Source organism: Durio zibethinus, chromosome 11, assembly GCF_047325235.1.
Source record: "Durio zibethinus cultivar Kanyao isolate XHJ-2024 chromosome 11, ASM4732523v1, whole genome shotgun sequence".
NCBI lineage: Eukaryota > Viridiplantae > Streptophyta > Magnoliopsida > Malvales > Malvaceae > Durio > Durio zibethinus.
In genome coordinates, this window is record NC_143172.1 from 18,815,345 (window position 1) to 18,834,057 (window position 18,713).

Consider the following 18,713-nt stretch of genomic DNA (forward strand, 5'->3'; position numbering starts at 1 on the left):
TTTCCATAATTTCAGCAACCAATATTCTTCTCTTCTTTTAGGCTTATAGGAGAATAATTTACAATCGACCTGGTCCTTCCATTTGGCCTAGAAATGGGGAAATTAAGATTATACAATACTCATTAGGCAAGCCAAAATACACCTACCCTTCATCCGAGAGTTTAAAAGTCTAGTATCTCAATTAACAAGTCTACAAATATAATATGTGCTCGTCACCATAAAAAGGAGGACAGTACAAATTGGAATATGAATTCAACGACAATAGAATAAAAAGGAGACTTAACAGTTTTTAACTATAATCATCATAGTAATCTATGGTGGAAGCCCCATTTATTTGGTGGTGAACTGAATGACGGATTAAAAAAAGGGGGGATTGCACAAGAAAATCGTAAGTACAGAAAGAATGGAAGAAGAAGAAGAAGAAGAAGAGATGACAAACCCAACTCGAAGACAAACCCAAAGCACATCCACACACATAAGAAAACAGAAACGTGGCACACTCCTTAGTCAAAGAATTCCCAAGGGAAATTTGGAGGGACTGAATTATTGGCGGTTGATGTGGATGTAGATGTAGATGTTGAGGGGACCGGCAACAATGCTGGGGACGAATCAAATGTCTCCCATTTCGTGGTAACTACGACCGCCCCTGCTGCTGAATTCCTTGATTGCTGTTGTTGCTGCTGGTATTGTTGATGGATTGGCAAATGGGCAACTGAGTTCCTTGACTGCTGCTCTTGAATTGGTGCTAGTCTTTGCCCGTTAAAATGCCTAGATTGCTGCTCTTGGATTGGGGCTAGCTTTTGCCCATTTGTATGCCTATGTTGATTCTGCATTTCCATTTGACCTCCATTGCTACTAGGCATAGAGTTTTTAACCTTCAACATATCCAATGTTTCAACATATTTTTGAACTCTCATCACCTTCATCAACAATGAAAAATAAATAAGGCCCTAAATCCCGGCGCTTTAAACTTTATAATATCAAATTCAAACCAGAGCAAATATAATGTTATCTTTTAAAATTTGGATTATGGACGAATATGAGTTTATTTGTAGCAAATTGGAGTTCAGATTACCTGCATTTTTCTTTGCAACTTGACATCTCCATCAACCATAATCCCTTCTAATTTAAGCAACTGATTCATCAATAGCTCAATCAAATTAAGCACATCCTTCTCCGCTACTTTCCCACCTTTAGCAATTATCGATTCAAGGGCTGACACCTATGCAAATATCCAACCAAATGAACTTTCAACCTTCATCAAACTAAGAAAAAGAATGCATCATCTCATAAATTCAAAGTCATTTATTTAAAAGAAAAAACAAAACTTACTAGTAGTACAAAATTCAATATTACGTACCTGGCCAGCAAGTCTATCAACTTCCAAGCTGATTTCAGAGATAGATTTAGAAGCTTTCTCCATCTTCGTAGTCTTTCTCATCTCCAATAACCTCTTTTCTTGACTAATTGGATCTTCGACTAAAACAATTTTGGATTTGTCCTTGACACCTGCCATGTCTAGAAACGCATTGGAATCCCTCTCTTTGTCTTTGTATAACAGCTTTTGATCTTGGTGGTGTAATCCTGTTGGCCCTGTCAACATCTTCTTCAACTCCCCTGCCACCCCCAAAACAACCCAAAGTCAATAACTTGGATTTATTTAATTCAATGTAATTAAACTCAAAAGGAAAAAGAGAGTTTGATTTTTTTTCCTGGTGAAAGGTGAGAAATTTACCGAACGTAGCTTGAGAATTGATGCTGATTTCGTGGTAGATAGACCCGTATTTGACTCTAACTCTAATAGTCGGTGGTGGGATAGAGATTCGATCGGAATCCGTTCGCTTCTGAACCAACATGCCTCCGGGTCTAAGCTCCCAATCATGAGTGGCCGGTTCACCTCCACCTCCACCTCCAAAAGCTGCGCCGCCATTTGTCACCGGGGACAACCCTGTTGCTTTAGTCTTCATTCTCATCATCTTTTTTCTTTTTGACTATAATATTTTTGGTTTTGGATGCTAAAAGAAAAACAGAAAAGAAAACAAGAATATTTACGGGGGAGATTGTTTTAGATCTCTAGAAAGATTGAAAGTAGGCTATATGCATCAGAAATCATGGAGAGCATTTTTCAGACAAAGGTAGTTAAGAGGATGTTTTTACGAAAGACTCTCAGACTCTGACCCCAGCATTACACGACTCCAATTCCTACGCCCACGCGTACTTACAAAGACAAAAAAATGAAAAATAATAACAGCATACAAAGACCCAAAAGAAACTGAAACTCTTCGCCTTCTCCCCTTCTCTTTGTTTCAACAAAGACCCAATGGCGTCTTACCAAAGGCAAGTAAACGAAACAGAAAATTTTCAATTCTTTCCCTGCAAGAAAACCAAACAAACTCCCAGATCGCAGAACAAAAAAGAAAGAAACCTCAGACGCTGTAACCTCAGATCTCTCCGACGGAAATGGAACCAAAATAGTTCAGTATTTACTGGGGGGGAAAAATACTCATAGAATCTCCAGTTTTTCCCAAGGAATGACCGGAAAAATCAATGCCAAACAGTGGGAAGATTTATAATAAATGAAAATGAAAATGTTTTCTTTTCAAAATTATGAATCTGTTTCTTTCTGTCTCTCCTTCCTTGTAGTTCTGGAAAACTCACGGTATAAGAGAAAGGCAGAAGAAGGAAAAAATGAAAATGAATAAAAAAACGAGTGGACAGCTAACCGAGGTGCTGTTGTGACATAAGAAACTTTATATCAAGATTATAATATAAATATTTTTATATTTTTTATATTAAAAAAAATACTATAATAAATCAAAATGAACTTATTTTAATTTAGTAATTCGCGAAAAAGAAAGGGAAACAAACAACTGAAGCCGCCGAAGCGTGAAAAAAATTTGAAAAAAGGAAAAACTAAAACTGAACGCAAGGGAAAGAAATTTTTTTAGGACTTTCGGCAAACTCTGAGTACTATTCCACTGCGACAAGGTTTAGCTAATAAAGTACGGCGTTAAATTCTATGGTTGCACACGTATGGTGACAGGGGGTATATCGGGAAGTTCATGATAATTTCAATAATTCCAATCATTGACATGATAATTATGACGGATGGTTTAGATAAACGAAGGATAGATTTAGACACGTGGCAGTTGGAGAGACCGGTCTAACAGGAACAAAAGGTTGAAAAAGAAAACCCATGATGGTTCACCGTCAAAGCCCACCCCATGCCTCTCCTCTTCAGGAAACTTGCTACACTTGTGGCGCCTTTTCCTTGATTTACATGAAAAATTCTATATAAATATATAAAAATCAACGTCATGGATAAAAAAAAATTTTAATATGGATAGTTTAAATATTTTTTTATATGTGAATAGATTTAAAAAATTATTATACGTAACTTTAAAAAAAATTTGATTATATATTTTTTGTTAAATGTATTTTATTTATTTAAAATATTTTTATTTTTTTATATTAACATTTTTATTACTTAAAAATAAATTAGTTAGGCTAAATCAATTATATTTATTTCATTTTAAATATCCAATATTTTTACCTTATATTAATGAGTTATAATTAATTTGATCAATAATATAGATAAAAAAAGAAATTAAATAAAAAACTAAATACTCATGAATATATTTTTATATTTTCTTACTACTTATGAAAAATGAAATTTAATGTAATAAATAAAGAAAAAGAAATGAGCCAAGTTAATGATAATGATATTAGTAAATTAAGATAAATTATTTATTTAAAAGACAACAGATTAGACAATAATTCCATATTTGTAATTTGAAGGGAAATTTGCATAAATTTCATGTCTTTTATTATTTATTACATTATACAGTTAATAATAGTTATTTTTTAATACATTTACGAAAATTTTTCATGATAGTAATATAAATACTAATATTCTTCCAAAATGAATATTAAGCAAATCGAATATAGCTATTCTCCAACTTTGTTTTATAGTAATTTTATCTCTATTATCTTATAAGAAATTTATTTTGTAGTCTTACTTACTATTCTTTTGTAAGTTTATTGAGATTTTACTTCTTTTTTTTTTGTTTGTGCAATTATAGGTGTTATTTTTAGAATAGCAAAATTTTGTAAATTTTACCACTTATTTCATTTAACAAATCCTAAAATTTTGGAAATACAAAAACTATAATTGAAGCTCTTATACTCAATATCTTATATTAGTTAATTTTTAGATAAACATTCTTGATTCAATTTTTTTTTATAGATAAATATTTCAAAGATGTCATATTGATATGCCACTAATTTATAACAAAAACACACACAATAATTGTTTTAGAATAGCAATTTTATCAATTATATATTTTGGTTTTTTTTCTTTTCTAATATATAATTCAAAGGCAAATCTTTGATATTTTTTATATATATGTTCAATTTTATATTTCTAAAAAATTCTTTTTTTTTGTAAGATATTAATTAGCATAGGCTTAAGATTTTATTTTATTTTAGGAGGTTATTCGATAAGATTATGTTGATTTGTAAGGTTTTACAATTATTTGCCAAGGACGATTAATTAATTTAGATGATACCATATTGGGCGGCTATGCATTGGTTGGAAGCCAAATCATAAAGATTCACAAATATTGTATTGTAAGCCGATCGACCTAAAATGATATAGTTGATTATGACTTGAGTAAATATGTTGGTTTCAATTGAAAATAAAAAAAAATTATTTTCTAAGTTCTCAATGACAGTGAGTGAAGCTTTATATGATGTAAGGGGTGTTAATTTATAATTTTTTTAAAATCTTATAAAAAATAAAACAAATTTCTTAATTTTGTAAAATTTACCACTTATTTCATTTAACAAATCCTAAAATTTTGGAAATACTAAAATTATAATTGAAACTCTTATACTCAGTTTCCTATGTTCTTTTATATTTCCTTTTTAGATAGTCATTATGGATTCAATTTGTTTTTTGAATAGATAGATATTTTCAGATATCATATTGATATTTCACCAATTTATAACAAAAACATACACAATGTTGAAATAAAAATTGCAATCTTCATCCATTTGAAGCAAACATATGTACAATTAAGTTCTAAATTTAATATATTAATATTACAAAAAATTTCTTACAATTAGTATAAAATTTTAGTTTCAATTGATTCTTTTAAACATGTAACTTTATCTAATTAATTATTTTTATGTCTCCTTAAAATTAAGTGAATATACATAGTATTATATATAAAGTGACAATTTTATCCTAAATATTCAACACAAATTCACAACCTTTGAATGAGTAGAGAGTTTTTAATTGTTATAAACAAAATTGAAATTATTGGTTTTCCCCATACCTTTAAGGAAGCAAAGTAACACATTATATTCATGATTATTTAACAAAGATAGGAGTGGAAAAAACAAAATTATTTTATGTCTGTTGGTGGTAGACTCAAAGGGAGTTAGGTTGTGTGTATTTTTTTTTTTTTTTTAGAAATTAGATTTTGTGTATTATTAGGTGTTGTTACAATTATTTTTCTATTTATACATTAGAAATCTTATTTGGTGAGATTCTTAAATCTTATAATCTTTTGGTTTTATGAATGAAATTATCTTTTTGAATTAAAAAAAAATCTATATGACACATTTTTTGCTTTATAACTTTATTTTTAATAATCAAATCAAGATTATTATTAAATTGTAAATAAAATGATAATAAAAAATTATTTAGGGTGACTTAAGTTTTTTATCAACCATTATCAATATTTTTGTAATTATGAAAATAAAATTTAAATTATTCTCTAAAATTGTAATTATATTATTTTTAAAATAATATTATATTACAAAAAGTATTATAAATACACTTATCCGTGCTAATGCAAATATAAAACTTTAAATTTTCAGATAAGTAATATTTGACAATTAATTCTTTGAATTGAAAAAAATTATAATTTTCTTGACCCTAAAATTTTGAAATTACATAATATTCTTAAATATTTGATAAAAATCAAAACTTAATTTTTCAATGTTGTAAAAAAAAGTTTGTTAAATATAACCATCTATTTATTATACCAATAAAAACATTTTAATATTCAATTCTTTTAAAACTAACAATACTTTATAACGAAAATTATAATAGTTTGCTTGTCAGTATTAAGCTAGTTATTAATTACTACTCCTAATTAGTACAATTATAAACCTTTGAGCCCTAATAAGAATTCAAGATTAAAAAAAAGTTTTGGCATTTCGTACTTCAAAATATTATCTTAAAGGCTTTTTTAGCCTAATTTTATTTTGATAAGAAGATGATAGCTTAAAAAATATAGATGTGAAAATTTAAATTCTAAATTTACAATATTTTCATTTTAAAAATAAAGACTTGACCAATTTAGAACAAAAATTTTATGATTGAAAACTAGTATTCACCTTTAAAAATTTTTTATTTTCTTATGATTGGCCATATAATTAAAAAAACATGGTATAGGAATAGGAAAGCATTATACCAAAAACTTTGAGATTATAATAATTAATTCAGAGATAATATATATATATAGTTTATTAGTGATAAAAAGGGAATCCCTTTTATGTGACAAGTGACCAAAGAAAGGCCAACCCAAATATATATATATATATATATATATATATATATTTGGCTTGGAATCATAGGGGAACTATATATAAAGATAAAGGGTGAATGAAACAATATTAATTTGGATTAAAATCCCAAATTAATCAATATTCATGGGATACATGGGGTGAGGTAAAATATGAAGCAAACAATGCTTATTCAAACACGCATCTATTAAATATTGTTCTTATAACCAAAATTGAAAGTTTAAAACTAATTATAACTTATTGCGTAGACTAGCTCCTTTTGGCCCTTTCTTCCTTGTTTTAAGTTTCAGGTCATGACTACATTTTTCCTATAATATTATCAAGAGTTTCGTCTCATTGCAAAAATTGCATGCCTCAGATAATTTTATTATAAATTAACAATTAAATAACTCATTTTATTATTTTCTAACTTAATCATGTTTAACAACACAATTAAATCCCAAATTAATAATTTCAAATAATATTTTTATTTTTTAACTTATTCATGTTTAATAACATAATTTTATAATTTTATTGAAAAAAATTAAAATTATTATTATTAACTATTTCAGTATTCCCTTTATCTGCTTCATTATTGATAACATCCATAGACAATCTCCCTTAATCTCATTGATGTCTATGTATCGAATCCTTTACATATTATTTTATTAAACACGAATAAGTTAGAAAAATAAAAATATTATTTAAATTGTATTCTTCGTTCTTTCATCATATTGAAATCATTAGATTAAATTAAAATAATTTAGGGTAAATTACATAATCGATCACTTAACAATTGGGGTCATTTTAAAATGGTCACTAAAGTATTAAAATTTTTAATTTAGTCACTAATGTTTGAATAAGTTTTTTTTTAGGTAACTGTACCATTAAAACCATAACGTTTATCTAATATGGCTTCACTCATAAAAAATGATTTGCTTACAAGTCAAATAAAAAACCAAGTGGCATGACTAACTCAGAAAATAATACAAGTTAGCTTTAGGTTTGGGGTTAAACAAATTTAGGTTTTCCTTTGGGTTTTAGAAAGTGGATTTTCTTTGAAAGATAATAGAAACTAGGGCTGGGATTTTAGGAATTTTACAATTTAGAAAGGAAATTAAGGATTTTATGTTGTGGGTTAGAGGCTGCAATTGGCAATTATAATTGGAGTTCAGGATTATCGAGGTTTACTTTGTCATGATTTAGAAAAGATTTAGGGTTTAGGTTATTGTGTTTTTTTAATACGATTTCAGTTGATGTAGGATCGAATTAGGTAGTTGTGTTAGGGTTTATTTTAGGTTTAGGCAAGCAATGGACAAAAAGAGGCGTCGAATGGTAAGGGACCATATACTTTTTTATAGTATGAATTGAACTTGTTTATTTAACTTTTTCCTTTTCTACTTGTACATGAATCCACTAGTTTGTTTCTGCCCATACATGAATGAATTGGTTTTATTTTAAGTATTAAATATAGTTGTTGTAGACATCTTTTTCTTATTATTGAATGTGCTAACTCATGTTTGTTATTGTGCATAGTATCGTGCTGAGTGTGCTATATGGTTATTGTCTGGTTGTCATGTATTAAGGAGGCATATGGAGCCATGTTTAGGTTTAAATGCTTTCTGAGGCATGTGAAGGCTATTATTATATTTTATATATATATATATATATATATATTACTTTATGATATATTTTATTGAAGATTAAAGTGTTTAAGCTATTAAGGTTTAAGTTGGTTTAAGGTTTTATGTCTAAATCACAATAACCTTCTCATCAATATTTTAAAATTTGATAATTTTTTAGAGTCTAACTTAGACTATTTCTTATCTATTATTCTTCATGGTGGTCAATTTGTGTATACTTCTAATATGATCTATACTAAAAAAAAAGGCTAATTACTTTTATTTATGCCATGTAAAAGCTATGTCAATGATTGAAATAAATTATATGATTAAGGAGTTAGGCTATGCAGGTATTATGAGATGTTATTGAAAAATGTCTGTAAGGGCATTTATTACTAATTCTATTAAGCCTTTTTGAGCAAATGTTGATATTGTCAATATGGTTGCAAGCATGCCTAGAAATCATCACATCTATGTGTATTTAGAAGATGAGTCTATTATTGATGAATATAATGTAGATGTTAGCTCCGTTGAGTAAATAGAGGTGAATGTTGCTTCAGACACTGAAACTAAAGTAAAAACAGAAGTAAGATGTGAAGGTGTTAGTCATAATGTAAAAGAATATAATATGAAAAATGATGATGATCGTGTTTTGACTATAATATGGAAGATGATGATGATCATATTTTTGAGGTAAATGTAGATTTGAGAATTGAGAGAGATATGAGTTTAGGTGATGAAGCTAGTATTGGAGTAGTTGATGGGTTAGGTGTTAGGGTAAATGTAAATGAAAAAAAATATGAAAAATCAAATTCTTTCCACAGTGCACTTGACTTTGATTCCAAAGATGTTAATAAATGGTCAAAATTCAACAATGAAATAGATATAAAAATCTTAAGTTAGAGAGATATTGTTTGTTAATAAAGAGGTGTTGAAAAAAACCATAAGACAGTATAGGAGGAAGAATAAGTATAATGTCAAGTTTGAAAAGAATGACAAGAAGAGGGTTAAGGTGGTATGCAATAAAGATTGTCCATGAAAATTGTGGGGGGTAAAATTCAATCAAAATACCAATTGGACCTTTCTTGGTATATCAAGACTTATGTTTTTAAACATACATGTCTTAAGGACATGAAAAATAAAAACATGACTCCTAAGTGGACGGCTCAGCATTATGTTGAAAATTTTATTACTGATCCAAAATACTCCTTAAGTTCCCTTCAATAAGATGTGATAACAGATTTTGTCATTAGTTTTTTAGTAACAAAATGTTTTAGGTTTAAGTAAAGAGCATTCAAAATTGTGTATCAAAATCACAAAAATAATATGCTAAGATTTATGAGCATTTGAAGGAACTCAGACAAAGTAATAAAGGAACCACAACAATCTATTTTCTAGATTATAAAATTATTTAAAAGGATGTATGTTTATTTACAAGGATGCAAAGATAGGTTCAAAACTAGTTGTAGATGTATTATCAATTTTGATGGTTGCTTTTTAAAAGGGTATTATGGTGGATACTTATTGATAGCTGTTGGGATTGATACAAATTATTGATTTATCCACTGGCTTATTCAACTGTTAAAAGTGAAAACTATGACTCTTGGTATTGGTTCTTACTTTTGTTAAAAAATGACTTTAAAGTTACAAATTCTTATCAGTGGACTTTTATGTTAGACAAATAAAAGGTTTGAACTTTATTCTTTTAATTTTTTATTAGTTCTTTTTAATATGAAATTAAGGTTATGGTATACAAATATAGTTTATATTTTTATTGTTTTGGTAAGGACTTGTGATGCTTTTATGTATATTGTGCCTTATGATGAGCATAAAAACTATGTCAGGCATTTATACATAAATTTTAAGTTAAACCCTACAAATAAAAGATTGTGGAAAAATGGCTAGAGCGTGTCTATTTGAAAGAGTATGAAAATGCAATAAAGGAAATGAAGGACTTGTCAATTAATGCAAACAAATGACTTGAAAGAAAAGATCCATTTCAGTGGTTTAAGTCCCTCTTCTCAATAATGATCAAATGTGACATGCTTTTAAATAATTTATGTGAAATTTTTAACAAGTTTATTTTGGATGCAAGGGATAAGCCTATTCTAACAATGATGGAGATGATTAGGAAAAAATTACTATAAAAGATTATCTTGAAGAATACAACTACTGAAATGTATTTGAGACCATTTTGCCTCAAAATACAAAAAAAGTTAAATCATATTGTCTTATAATCAAGTAGGTGTTGGCTAAAACAAGTGGGTGGTCCAAGATATCAAGTAGCATGTGGACCATCAAACTAGCACATAGTGAACCTTCAATTGCATACTTGTTTATGTAAAAAATGGGATCGCATTTTGATTCCATGTATGCATGTTGTTTTAACCATGTTATTGTTTAAAGAAAGGCTTAAAAATTATGTTGATCTATGCTACAACAAGACCACAAAAGTCAATATATATTTCAACTTTATTTGTCCTATTAGAGATACAAATCAATGGACAAGTAATAGAACCCTAGAACTAATATTGTTACCCATTATAAGAAGGTTATCTGAAAGACCACATAAGAATAAGAGGAAGGAAATGGATGAAACAAGTTAAAGTTAGTTCAAAATTAGCAAGAGAAGAGGGAACTCAATTGTAGCAAATGTGAAAAACCAAGGCATAATGCAAGGACATGTAGATGAGAGATTGGTGGTAATAACAAGTTAAATGTAGCTAAGAGATTTATCAAACAAGTAAGAAGAAATGTCTCAAAGTTACCTATGAGTGTTTTAGTTTATTGATTTATATTCATTAATGATAATAATAAAAAAATATAGCAACTTATTTTTATTACTTCCATTTTACAAGTTAGAAGAACTGTTAGGACTACTAATCAAAAGGTTAAAGATCCTACCACTAAAAAAGTAATAGATAATAAAATGTTTAAGATCCTTACATTTCTAATGTATTATTTAGACTTAAACCACAACTAAAATATCTAAAAAGCATGTTCAGCCACCTCCAATGACTGTTCGACAGATGCCTGATGTAAGTAATTCTTTTGTTTACCTTAAACCTACCCTAAAAAAACCCTTAATCATAAATATTAACTCCTTTAATGTATTAATATGTAGGGTCTAGTCAAGTTTTTCAATCACAATAGAATTTTGTCTCTAGACCATTGTAGGTGCAATTGAGGTACTTGGTTAAGCATGTTGTTAAGAGAAAAGTGCCTACAACCTATGTTCAACAAAACAAAAAAGGTATTAAAGGACCAGTAAAACGAAAACCATGAAATGAAAAACCAAAAACTTATAAAGGAATTTTTTTTTCTATACATGACTTGGTTAGGGCATTTTATGTACATGACTTATTTAGGTTATTGATCTAACAAAAATGTCTTTTGTTTTTAGTATGTTAGATTAGCAATTAGTTTATTTTTTATAAAGGGATAAATGTAAAGTTCTCTTTGTAGATAAAAGTTTTTTTTTTTATTGATAAAAGTATAAATATAAAGAGTTTATGGTATTAATGTTTAGGAGTTTGTTTCAAGTCCAACATACTTAATGGAACTACATTATAAATTGGTGTAAATACCTTATAATTATCAATATAGTCATATTTTTCTTAACTATTTCTGTATTAGGTTTATGATCTATTATTGTTTTATTGGTTTCTGTTTATTAGTTTCTGAAAGTTTTATATGTTTGTTGAAGTTACAGATTCATTAAAGTCAGGTTTATACTTATTATAAAAAGTTGTTTGTTAAACATGGTGGATCTTGTTAAAAGGGATACATCTATGTTACAAAATAAAAGTTTCTCTAAGTTAAAAAAATTTACTACAATAGGATACTAAAATAGCCAAATAATTTAAAGCATTGACTTCATTACATAATCTAAACCATTACATAGTATAGCTATCCCTTGATACAAAAATGATCTTTTTATATCAATCTAAAATCCAAAACACTTAATATATAGTATAATGCACCTAAAACACTATCTAAAACCCATCCAATAGCTATTATCATTCACTAATACTTGATACAAAATACACAACAAACCTATAATCCATCAATGTCATTGTGCTTAATGCACTTAAAAATTACTTAAAACCCATAATACATAACTTTAAACACTAAACAGCCCAAACCATTATATCAGAGCTTAATTAAAATAAAAAATCAAACAACATGCTAACAACAAAATTCACAATATCCATTCCTTTTTTCATTGGCTCTCAATGGTTTTCATTTTTCTTAAAAACCCAATAAGCACAACTTTTGCCTTACCACCAATCGATAAATCATACTAATTGAAGAAATGACATCCGTATGAATACATATAATTCTTGCAACCCAAAATCTTTCTTTCAGTTTTGTCATTTGACCAAAAGGTCTTCAACTCAACTAGTATTCTACAATGAAAAAAATGAATACTTATATTGGGGTTTTCCATCCTTAACCAGAGGAGAAGAAACAAAAAAAAAAAAAAAAAAGCAAAATGAAGAAGGAATGAACATAAAAGAATAAGGAAAGAAATAGGGAATAGAGGAAAAAAATAAAATAAAAGGTTGCAATTTTATGTGTGATGTGTAAAAAATATGGGCCATGTAAGTAAACCGTTTCTGATGAATGAAGCCACATAAGATAAATGTTACGATTTAATGGTACAATGACCTAAAAAAACTTATTTAAATATTAGTGACTAAATTAAAAATTTTAACACTTTAGTGACCATTTTAAAATGACCCCAATAGTTAAGTGAACAATTGTGTAATTTACCAAATAATTTAATAGATTAATATAAACAAATAAAAAACAAATATTGAATTAAAATAATAAAATAGATTAATGCAAACATAAAAAAAATGTATATTAAATTAAAATAATCTAACAAATTAATGTAAACTAATAAAAAAATAAAGAGCAAATTACTTTAAAATAAAATTTATATAATTACAAAATGATATAATCCAAAGATTTAAGAAAAATCACTACCAGAAAATAGGACATTACCAACAAAATTTTTCGTCAGTAATAACTTAAATTTTGTCAATAAAAAATTTATCGAAGAAATTTGCTGACAAAAATTTCTTTCAGTAGTAAACATGTTGGTAATAGTTTTTCATCAGTAAATTTTTTATCAGTGATTATGTTAGCACTCCGTTAGTAAAGTTCGTCGATAATCCGTAGCTAATCCTTTAGTATTCCATCTATAATTGGTTGACAATTGGTCAATAAAGGCTGATTTGTTGATAAATTCGTCAATATTCTATTGATATTTTTTCGACAATATTTTACTTTTGTCATTAAAAATGGGAATTCAATTGGTGAAATCCATTGATAAATTTCAAATTTTATTGATAATTTAATTAATTACATCTATAATTATTTAAGAAACCTTTAAATTAAAATAAAACATGTGTAATTATTTTAAAAGTCTATTATTTATTAAAAAATCAAATTTATATCATAAAATTCATATCCACAGAAATTCTAACACAATCCAAATTATAAAGTTAAAATCTATAACATATAGTACTAAAATCCATAAAATCCATAATACGAGTCCTAAAAATATGTCATTATGTAGTATATCCTAATCCAGAATCTATGTTGTTGTCATCAAGTATAGAAGATTGTGTTGACGAAAATTGTCTAGACCCCATCAATTGCATCATTTAATCCATGAAAGACCTAAACTCTACCCTTAGCTCAGTCCTTAACTCGTCAATTTATTATTGTATCTTAGGCTAAAGAGCCACAAATAACAGACCACAAACTGAGTAGATGTTGCTACTGCAGCATCAAACTAACTAGAGTAAAGTAGCTCCTTAGATTTATCTATAGATCTAAAGTCATACACATGAATACGCATAGCTTCAACCTTTCTAATAGCTTTAGCCTATGCCTGTGGATCGAAATCTAGATCATTGAAAGTGTCTTCATCATATTTTTAAGATAATGCAACAGTATAGTTATCTTATAAAAAGTTTAAAACAATTATCATTATGTTTTGCCTATATAGTTTAATAAAAAGAGACAACTTCAAACAATTCACAACCTTAAGATTTATTGAAAATGAAAAAAAATCTAAACAAGTCATTATTGAATACACAAGAGTTTTCACCTTTCATAAAGTCATTACATCTCAATACATATAAAACACTATCTAGTTTAATACTAAATTTTTTTACAAATTTTAGGCTTTGAATTACTATAAAGATAGTTCATCAACAATCACAATACACCACTAGAATCACAAAGTAAGATATGCAATAGTTTTCACCTTTAACAAAATCATTGCATTGCAATACACATAATATACTACCTAGTTTAATAAAGAATTTACTATAAATTTTAGGATTTGAATTACTATAAAAGTAGTTCATCAATAATCACAATACACAATCAAAATTACAAATAAAATATGTAATAGTTTTCACCTTTTCATAAAATCATTGTACCTTAATATGCAGAAAAAATTATCTAGTTTAATAAAGATCATTAAACACACATACCATTAACCATTTCACAGTTAATGGGATAATAAAGATCATTAAACACATGCATTCATGCACGCACACACGCATATACACATTATCAAACACAAGCATGCACCATCAGCTATTTGACACAAGCACTCACCATTAGTCATTTGACACACACGTACACATCATCAGACACAATCATGCACCATCAGCCATTTCACAGTTAATGAGATAATAAATATCATTAAACACACACACATGTGTGCATCATTATACATAAGCACACATCATAAATCATTTTACATACATGTACGCATCATCAGACACTAGGTACAAGCATTTGACATGTAAGCACACACATGTTTGCCCTTGGTGCAAGCACTTATCTCTACCAACATCAGCATATGCTAGACTTTGATGCTGATTGTTGCCTCAACCACCATCGGCACCAGCTGACTTTAGTGTTGACACATGTCTTGGACAACATGTGGACTTTTAGACTTTTTCATACATATAAAAAAAATAACAAGTTAATTTTGTTTTCACTTTAATACAAAAAATAAGAATAAATTGTTATTCAATACTATATACAGGTTTAGGTGAAACAAGTTACATTTTAAATAATTAATAAAAGTTAATATATATTTGAATGAATAAATTTGAATTTGTAATCAATGGCCAATCATAAAAATTTAGAATTTACCATTTGGTATTAAAGTGAAATTGAAATGATTTTAGTAACGTTCATTACTTCTTACTTACATTCTTTAAATGGTTTAGTTACCTGATCAGTAAAATTTTAATCAAATAGATAAAAAGGAAAAAAAATTAGAGCTTAAGAACGTTAGGTAATATGCACCCTATTCCATGCCCCAAATGTTTTTTTTTTCTTTTAAATTTTTAATAAGTATTGTTATTTACGTTTATGCCATGTGGTTTCGGTTAAGAAAATGAATTTTAGGTTGGCATTCATGGGACTTAAGACTTGGCTCATCACTCTACATTAGGCTAGAGATTGGGCTGGGATAAAGTATTCTTAAATTTTATTATAAGTTCAAACTTTTATGGGGAAAATCATATGTAATTGTTTTTTATTTTTTTTACTTTGTAAACTTATGCAAGAATACCTCACTTAGATAGATTTTTCAAAGCCAATACCTCACTTAGACAGATGAAGAAAAATACTACCTACACAACTAATTACTTACAAATATATAAAGAAAATCTTGAATACAAAAGCTGGAACAAGTTAGTAGAGAAAAATGAATAAAAATTATTCGACAGAGAAGAGATACCCAAAGAAGTTAATGACGACGTAATGATAAGGGCAGTGGCACACCGCCAACGAGAAAGATACAATCAATTCGATGATAGGTGGCGATTATGGTCAGAAGAGAGTTTTAGAAGGTTTAGTTTTGGGGTCGAGTAAATTACTAATGAGGAAAATGAAGGATTTGAGTTTTAATGAACTTATCAACGGATTATCGATGAAAATTATTGATAATGAAAATTTTATTTTTTAATTACTGATGGATTGTTTTGTCGAAAATTCTCACATCAATTATTGCAAATCCCACTTAATTCTTACCTATTGAATACTGACAAAAATTATCTCCATCTGTATTTCGTCAATGAATATCACATTATTTTATAATTAAAATTTGTCAGTAAATAATTTTATAATTAGAATCCGTCAGTATTTACCGACGAAAAAATTTCATCGATAAAATTTCGTCGATGATACTTTTAATTTCTAAAGTGAATCTAATCTGATTATCGTTGTCTATTTATCTTTTCAAGAGAGTGCTTCAACTATTCAACACAAATCGGAATGAAAAATTTTATTTTACTAAAGCAAAGAGATGGGGATGAATAAACCTATTTTACTAAAGTGAAAAAGATGTTGTTAGTGAGACATGTTAAGTAAAAAGATGTTGTTAGTGAGATATGTTAAGTCATACTTATTGAGAGGCTTTGATCAGTATTTATCGACAAAACCTTGTGATGTTCTAGGTAAAGTTGTGAGAAAAATGCAAAAGAAAAATAATCAAGACTTTCCGTCAAGTGTGATAAGATGAGTTAAAGCACAAAAACATAACAATAAAATAATTGACTTGGATTTCTATTAGGTTTTTAGACAATAAACTAGACTTAAATTTTAAAATTAGGTTGAATAAATAAAAGAACAATAGCTAATGGGATGATAAAAAATAAAATAATGTATAAAAAACCAAGTTGACATGTTTTATATATTGACTAAAAAAAAGTCAATTTTATATTGAAAAAGGGCCAAATTCTAAAAATATATTATTAATCAAAAATTTAAAGGTCATAATCTCTGCATGTCCCTTAGCTGTACCTTTGAGTATCATATATTTATATTTGATTAAAATTTAGTTTGCTCGTAGATGTGTTTAACTTTGAAATTATTTTAAACTTGTTTATGAATTAAATTTAAGTATTGTTAATTTGATGGTTGATTGTAATTTTTTATAATTAATTGATTATTTTTCTCATATATGAATGTATGTTGAAATATGTTAAATTTTTATTTGTTGTTGTGTAAGATTAATTGTTTGTTTATATTTATATTTGCTTAAATTGGATTTTGACATAGCATATTGTCTTCAATATAATCCAAATAATTTATCAATTTCTCTTATTGTCATAACATATAAACCTACAAATCTATAACTAGACTTAACAAATAGAGTTACCACCAATCTTTTTTAACTAGGTGTGATTGGTCACCTATGAAATCTACCCTTTTAAGGAGCTTCTAAGTTGGATTAAGGGTCCCTAAAAGAATAAGTTCAGATCTACTAACCAAAACAAAGTTCAGGAGTTCGGTTACATACGAAAAAAGTTACAGCACCCCCACATGTCCATCCAAAGGATGGTATCATTTTATTTTAAATTTATCCTAAGGTTTTAATTCTAATGATTTTAAATTTTATATTGAAATATTAAAAATAATTCTTAAGATTCTCTATCAATCTGGTAGAATTGTTAAAAAATATTTTTTCACTTCAAGAATATTCAAGAATCTTATTTGTTTTCTTAAAGAGCCTCTATCATCGAAAAAATGTTTAGTTAATTATTTTTTTAAAAAATATATCTAATTATTTAATCATTTGGGCTAAATTAGAAATATCTTCTTTTTTTAATTTCTAATTTTTTCATCGTTTGGGCCTATTTAAATTTTTTTTTTGTTTTTTATCTTTGGAAACAAAATACATGAGAATTATTTTTTCAAAGTTTTATTTAAATTCTTCCACCATTTGGGACAAATTTAAAGAAATTTTTCACCTAGAGATTTCTTAGGAAATTTACCATTTGAAATTTCTAAGAATCTCATCATTAGATAATTGTCAACTATTTTTAACCAAAAATTTCATTATATAGAAAAGAATACAATTACTTTTGTTGAAATTTCATCTAAATTATTATACCGTTTGGAATAAATTTAAAGAAATTTCTCACATAGAGATTTCTTAAAAATTTATCATTTGAAAATTTTAAGAATCTCATCATTAGATAATTTATATTTAATTCCAAAATTTTTATTAATATTTTTTTTATTTTTGGTTTTTTTATTGAAAATAAATATTAATTATTGTTATTGAAATTTTCTCTAAATTATTCCACCATTTGGGATAAATTTAGAAAAAAACTTATCACCTAAAAATTTTATAGAAATTCACTATTTGAAATTTCTAAAAATTTCATTATTGAACAATTAATATTTATTCTAAAAAATATTTTTTTTTATTTTTTTAAACTTAATCATGCAAAAATACCCCAAAAAATAATCAAACACATAAATAAATAACCAAATAAAATAAACAAATAAATAAATATACCAAAAAATATAAAAAGGAAACAGCTCAGCTATAATGGCTTAACGTAGCTCGACTTTAGGCACAGAAAGTAGCTCAACGACTCGACTCAAAGGCTAGGCTAGGTTCAGCTCGATTGAAGGGTTTGGTTAGGACATGGGTCGACGAAGCGGGTTACGCTTAGGTCAGGT

The 18,713-nt window shown here is 27.3% G+C and overlaps 1 protein-coding gene across 1 annotated transcript; it reads right to left on the reverse strand.

The window, feature by feature from the left end:
* Window positions 1-148: 148 nt before the first annotated feature.
* On the reverse strand, window positions 149-2,724 carry BAG1 (BCL-2-associated athanogene 1). Its single transcript, XM_022881923.2, has 4 exons — window positions 1,736-2,724; window positions 1,361-1,617; window positions 1,076-1,222; window positions 149-920 (listed from the first exon to the last, which is right to left on the reverse strand). The coding sequence occupies exons 1-4, from the start codon at window positions 1,974-1,976 to the stop codon at window positions 504-506; spliced, it is 1,062 nt and encodes a 353-aa protein (XP_022737658.2). The 5' UTR covers window positions 1,977-2,724; the 3' UTR covers window positions 149-503.
* Between the last annotated feature and the right edge of the window lie 15,989 nt (window positions 2,725-18,713).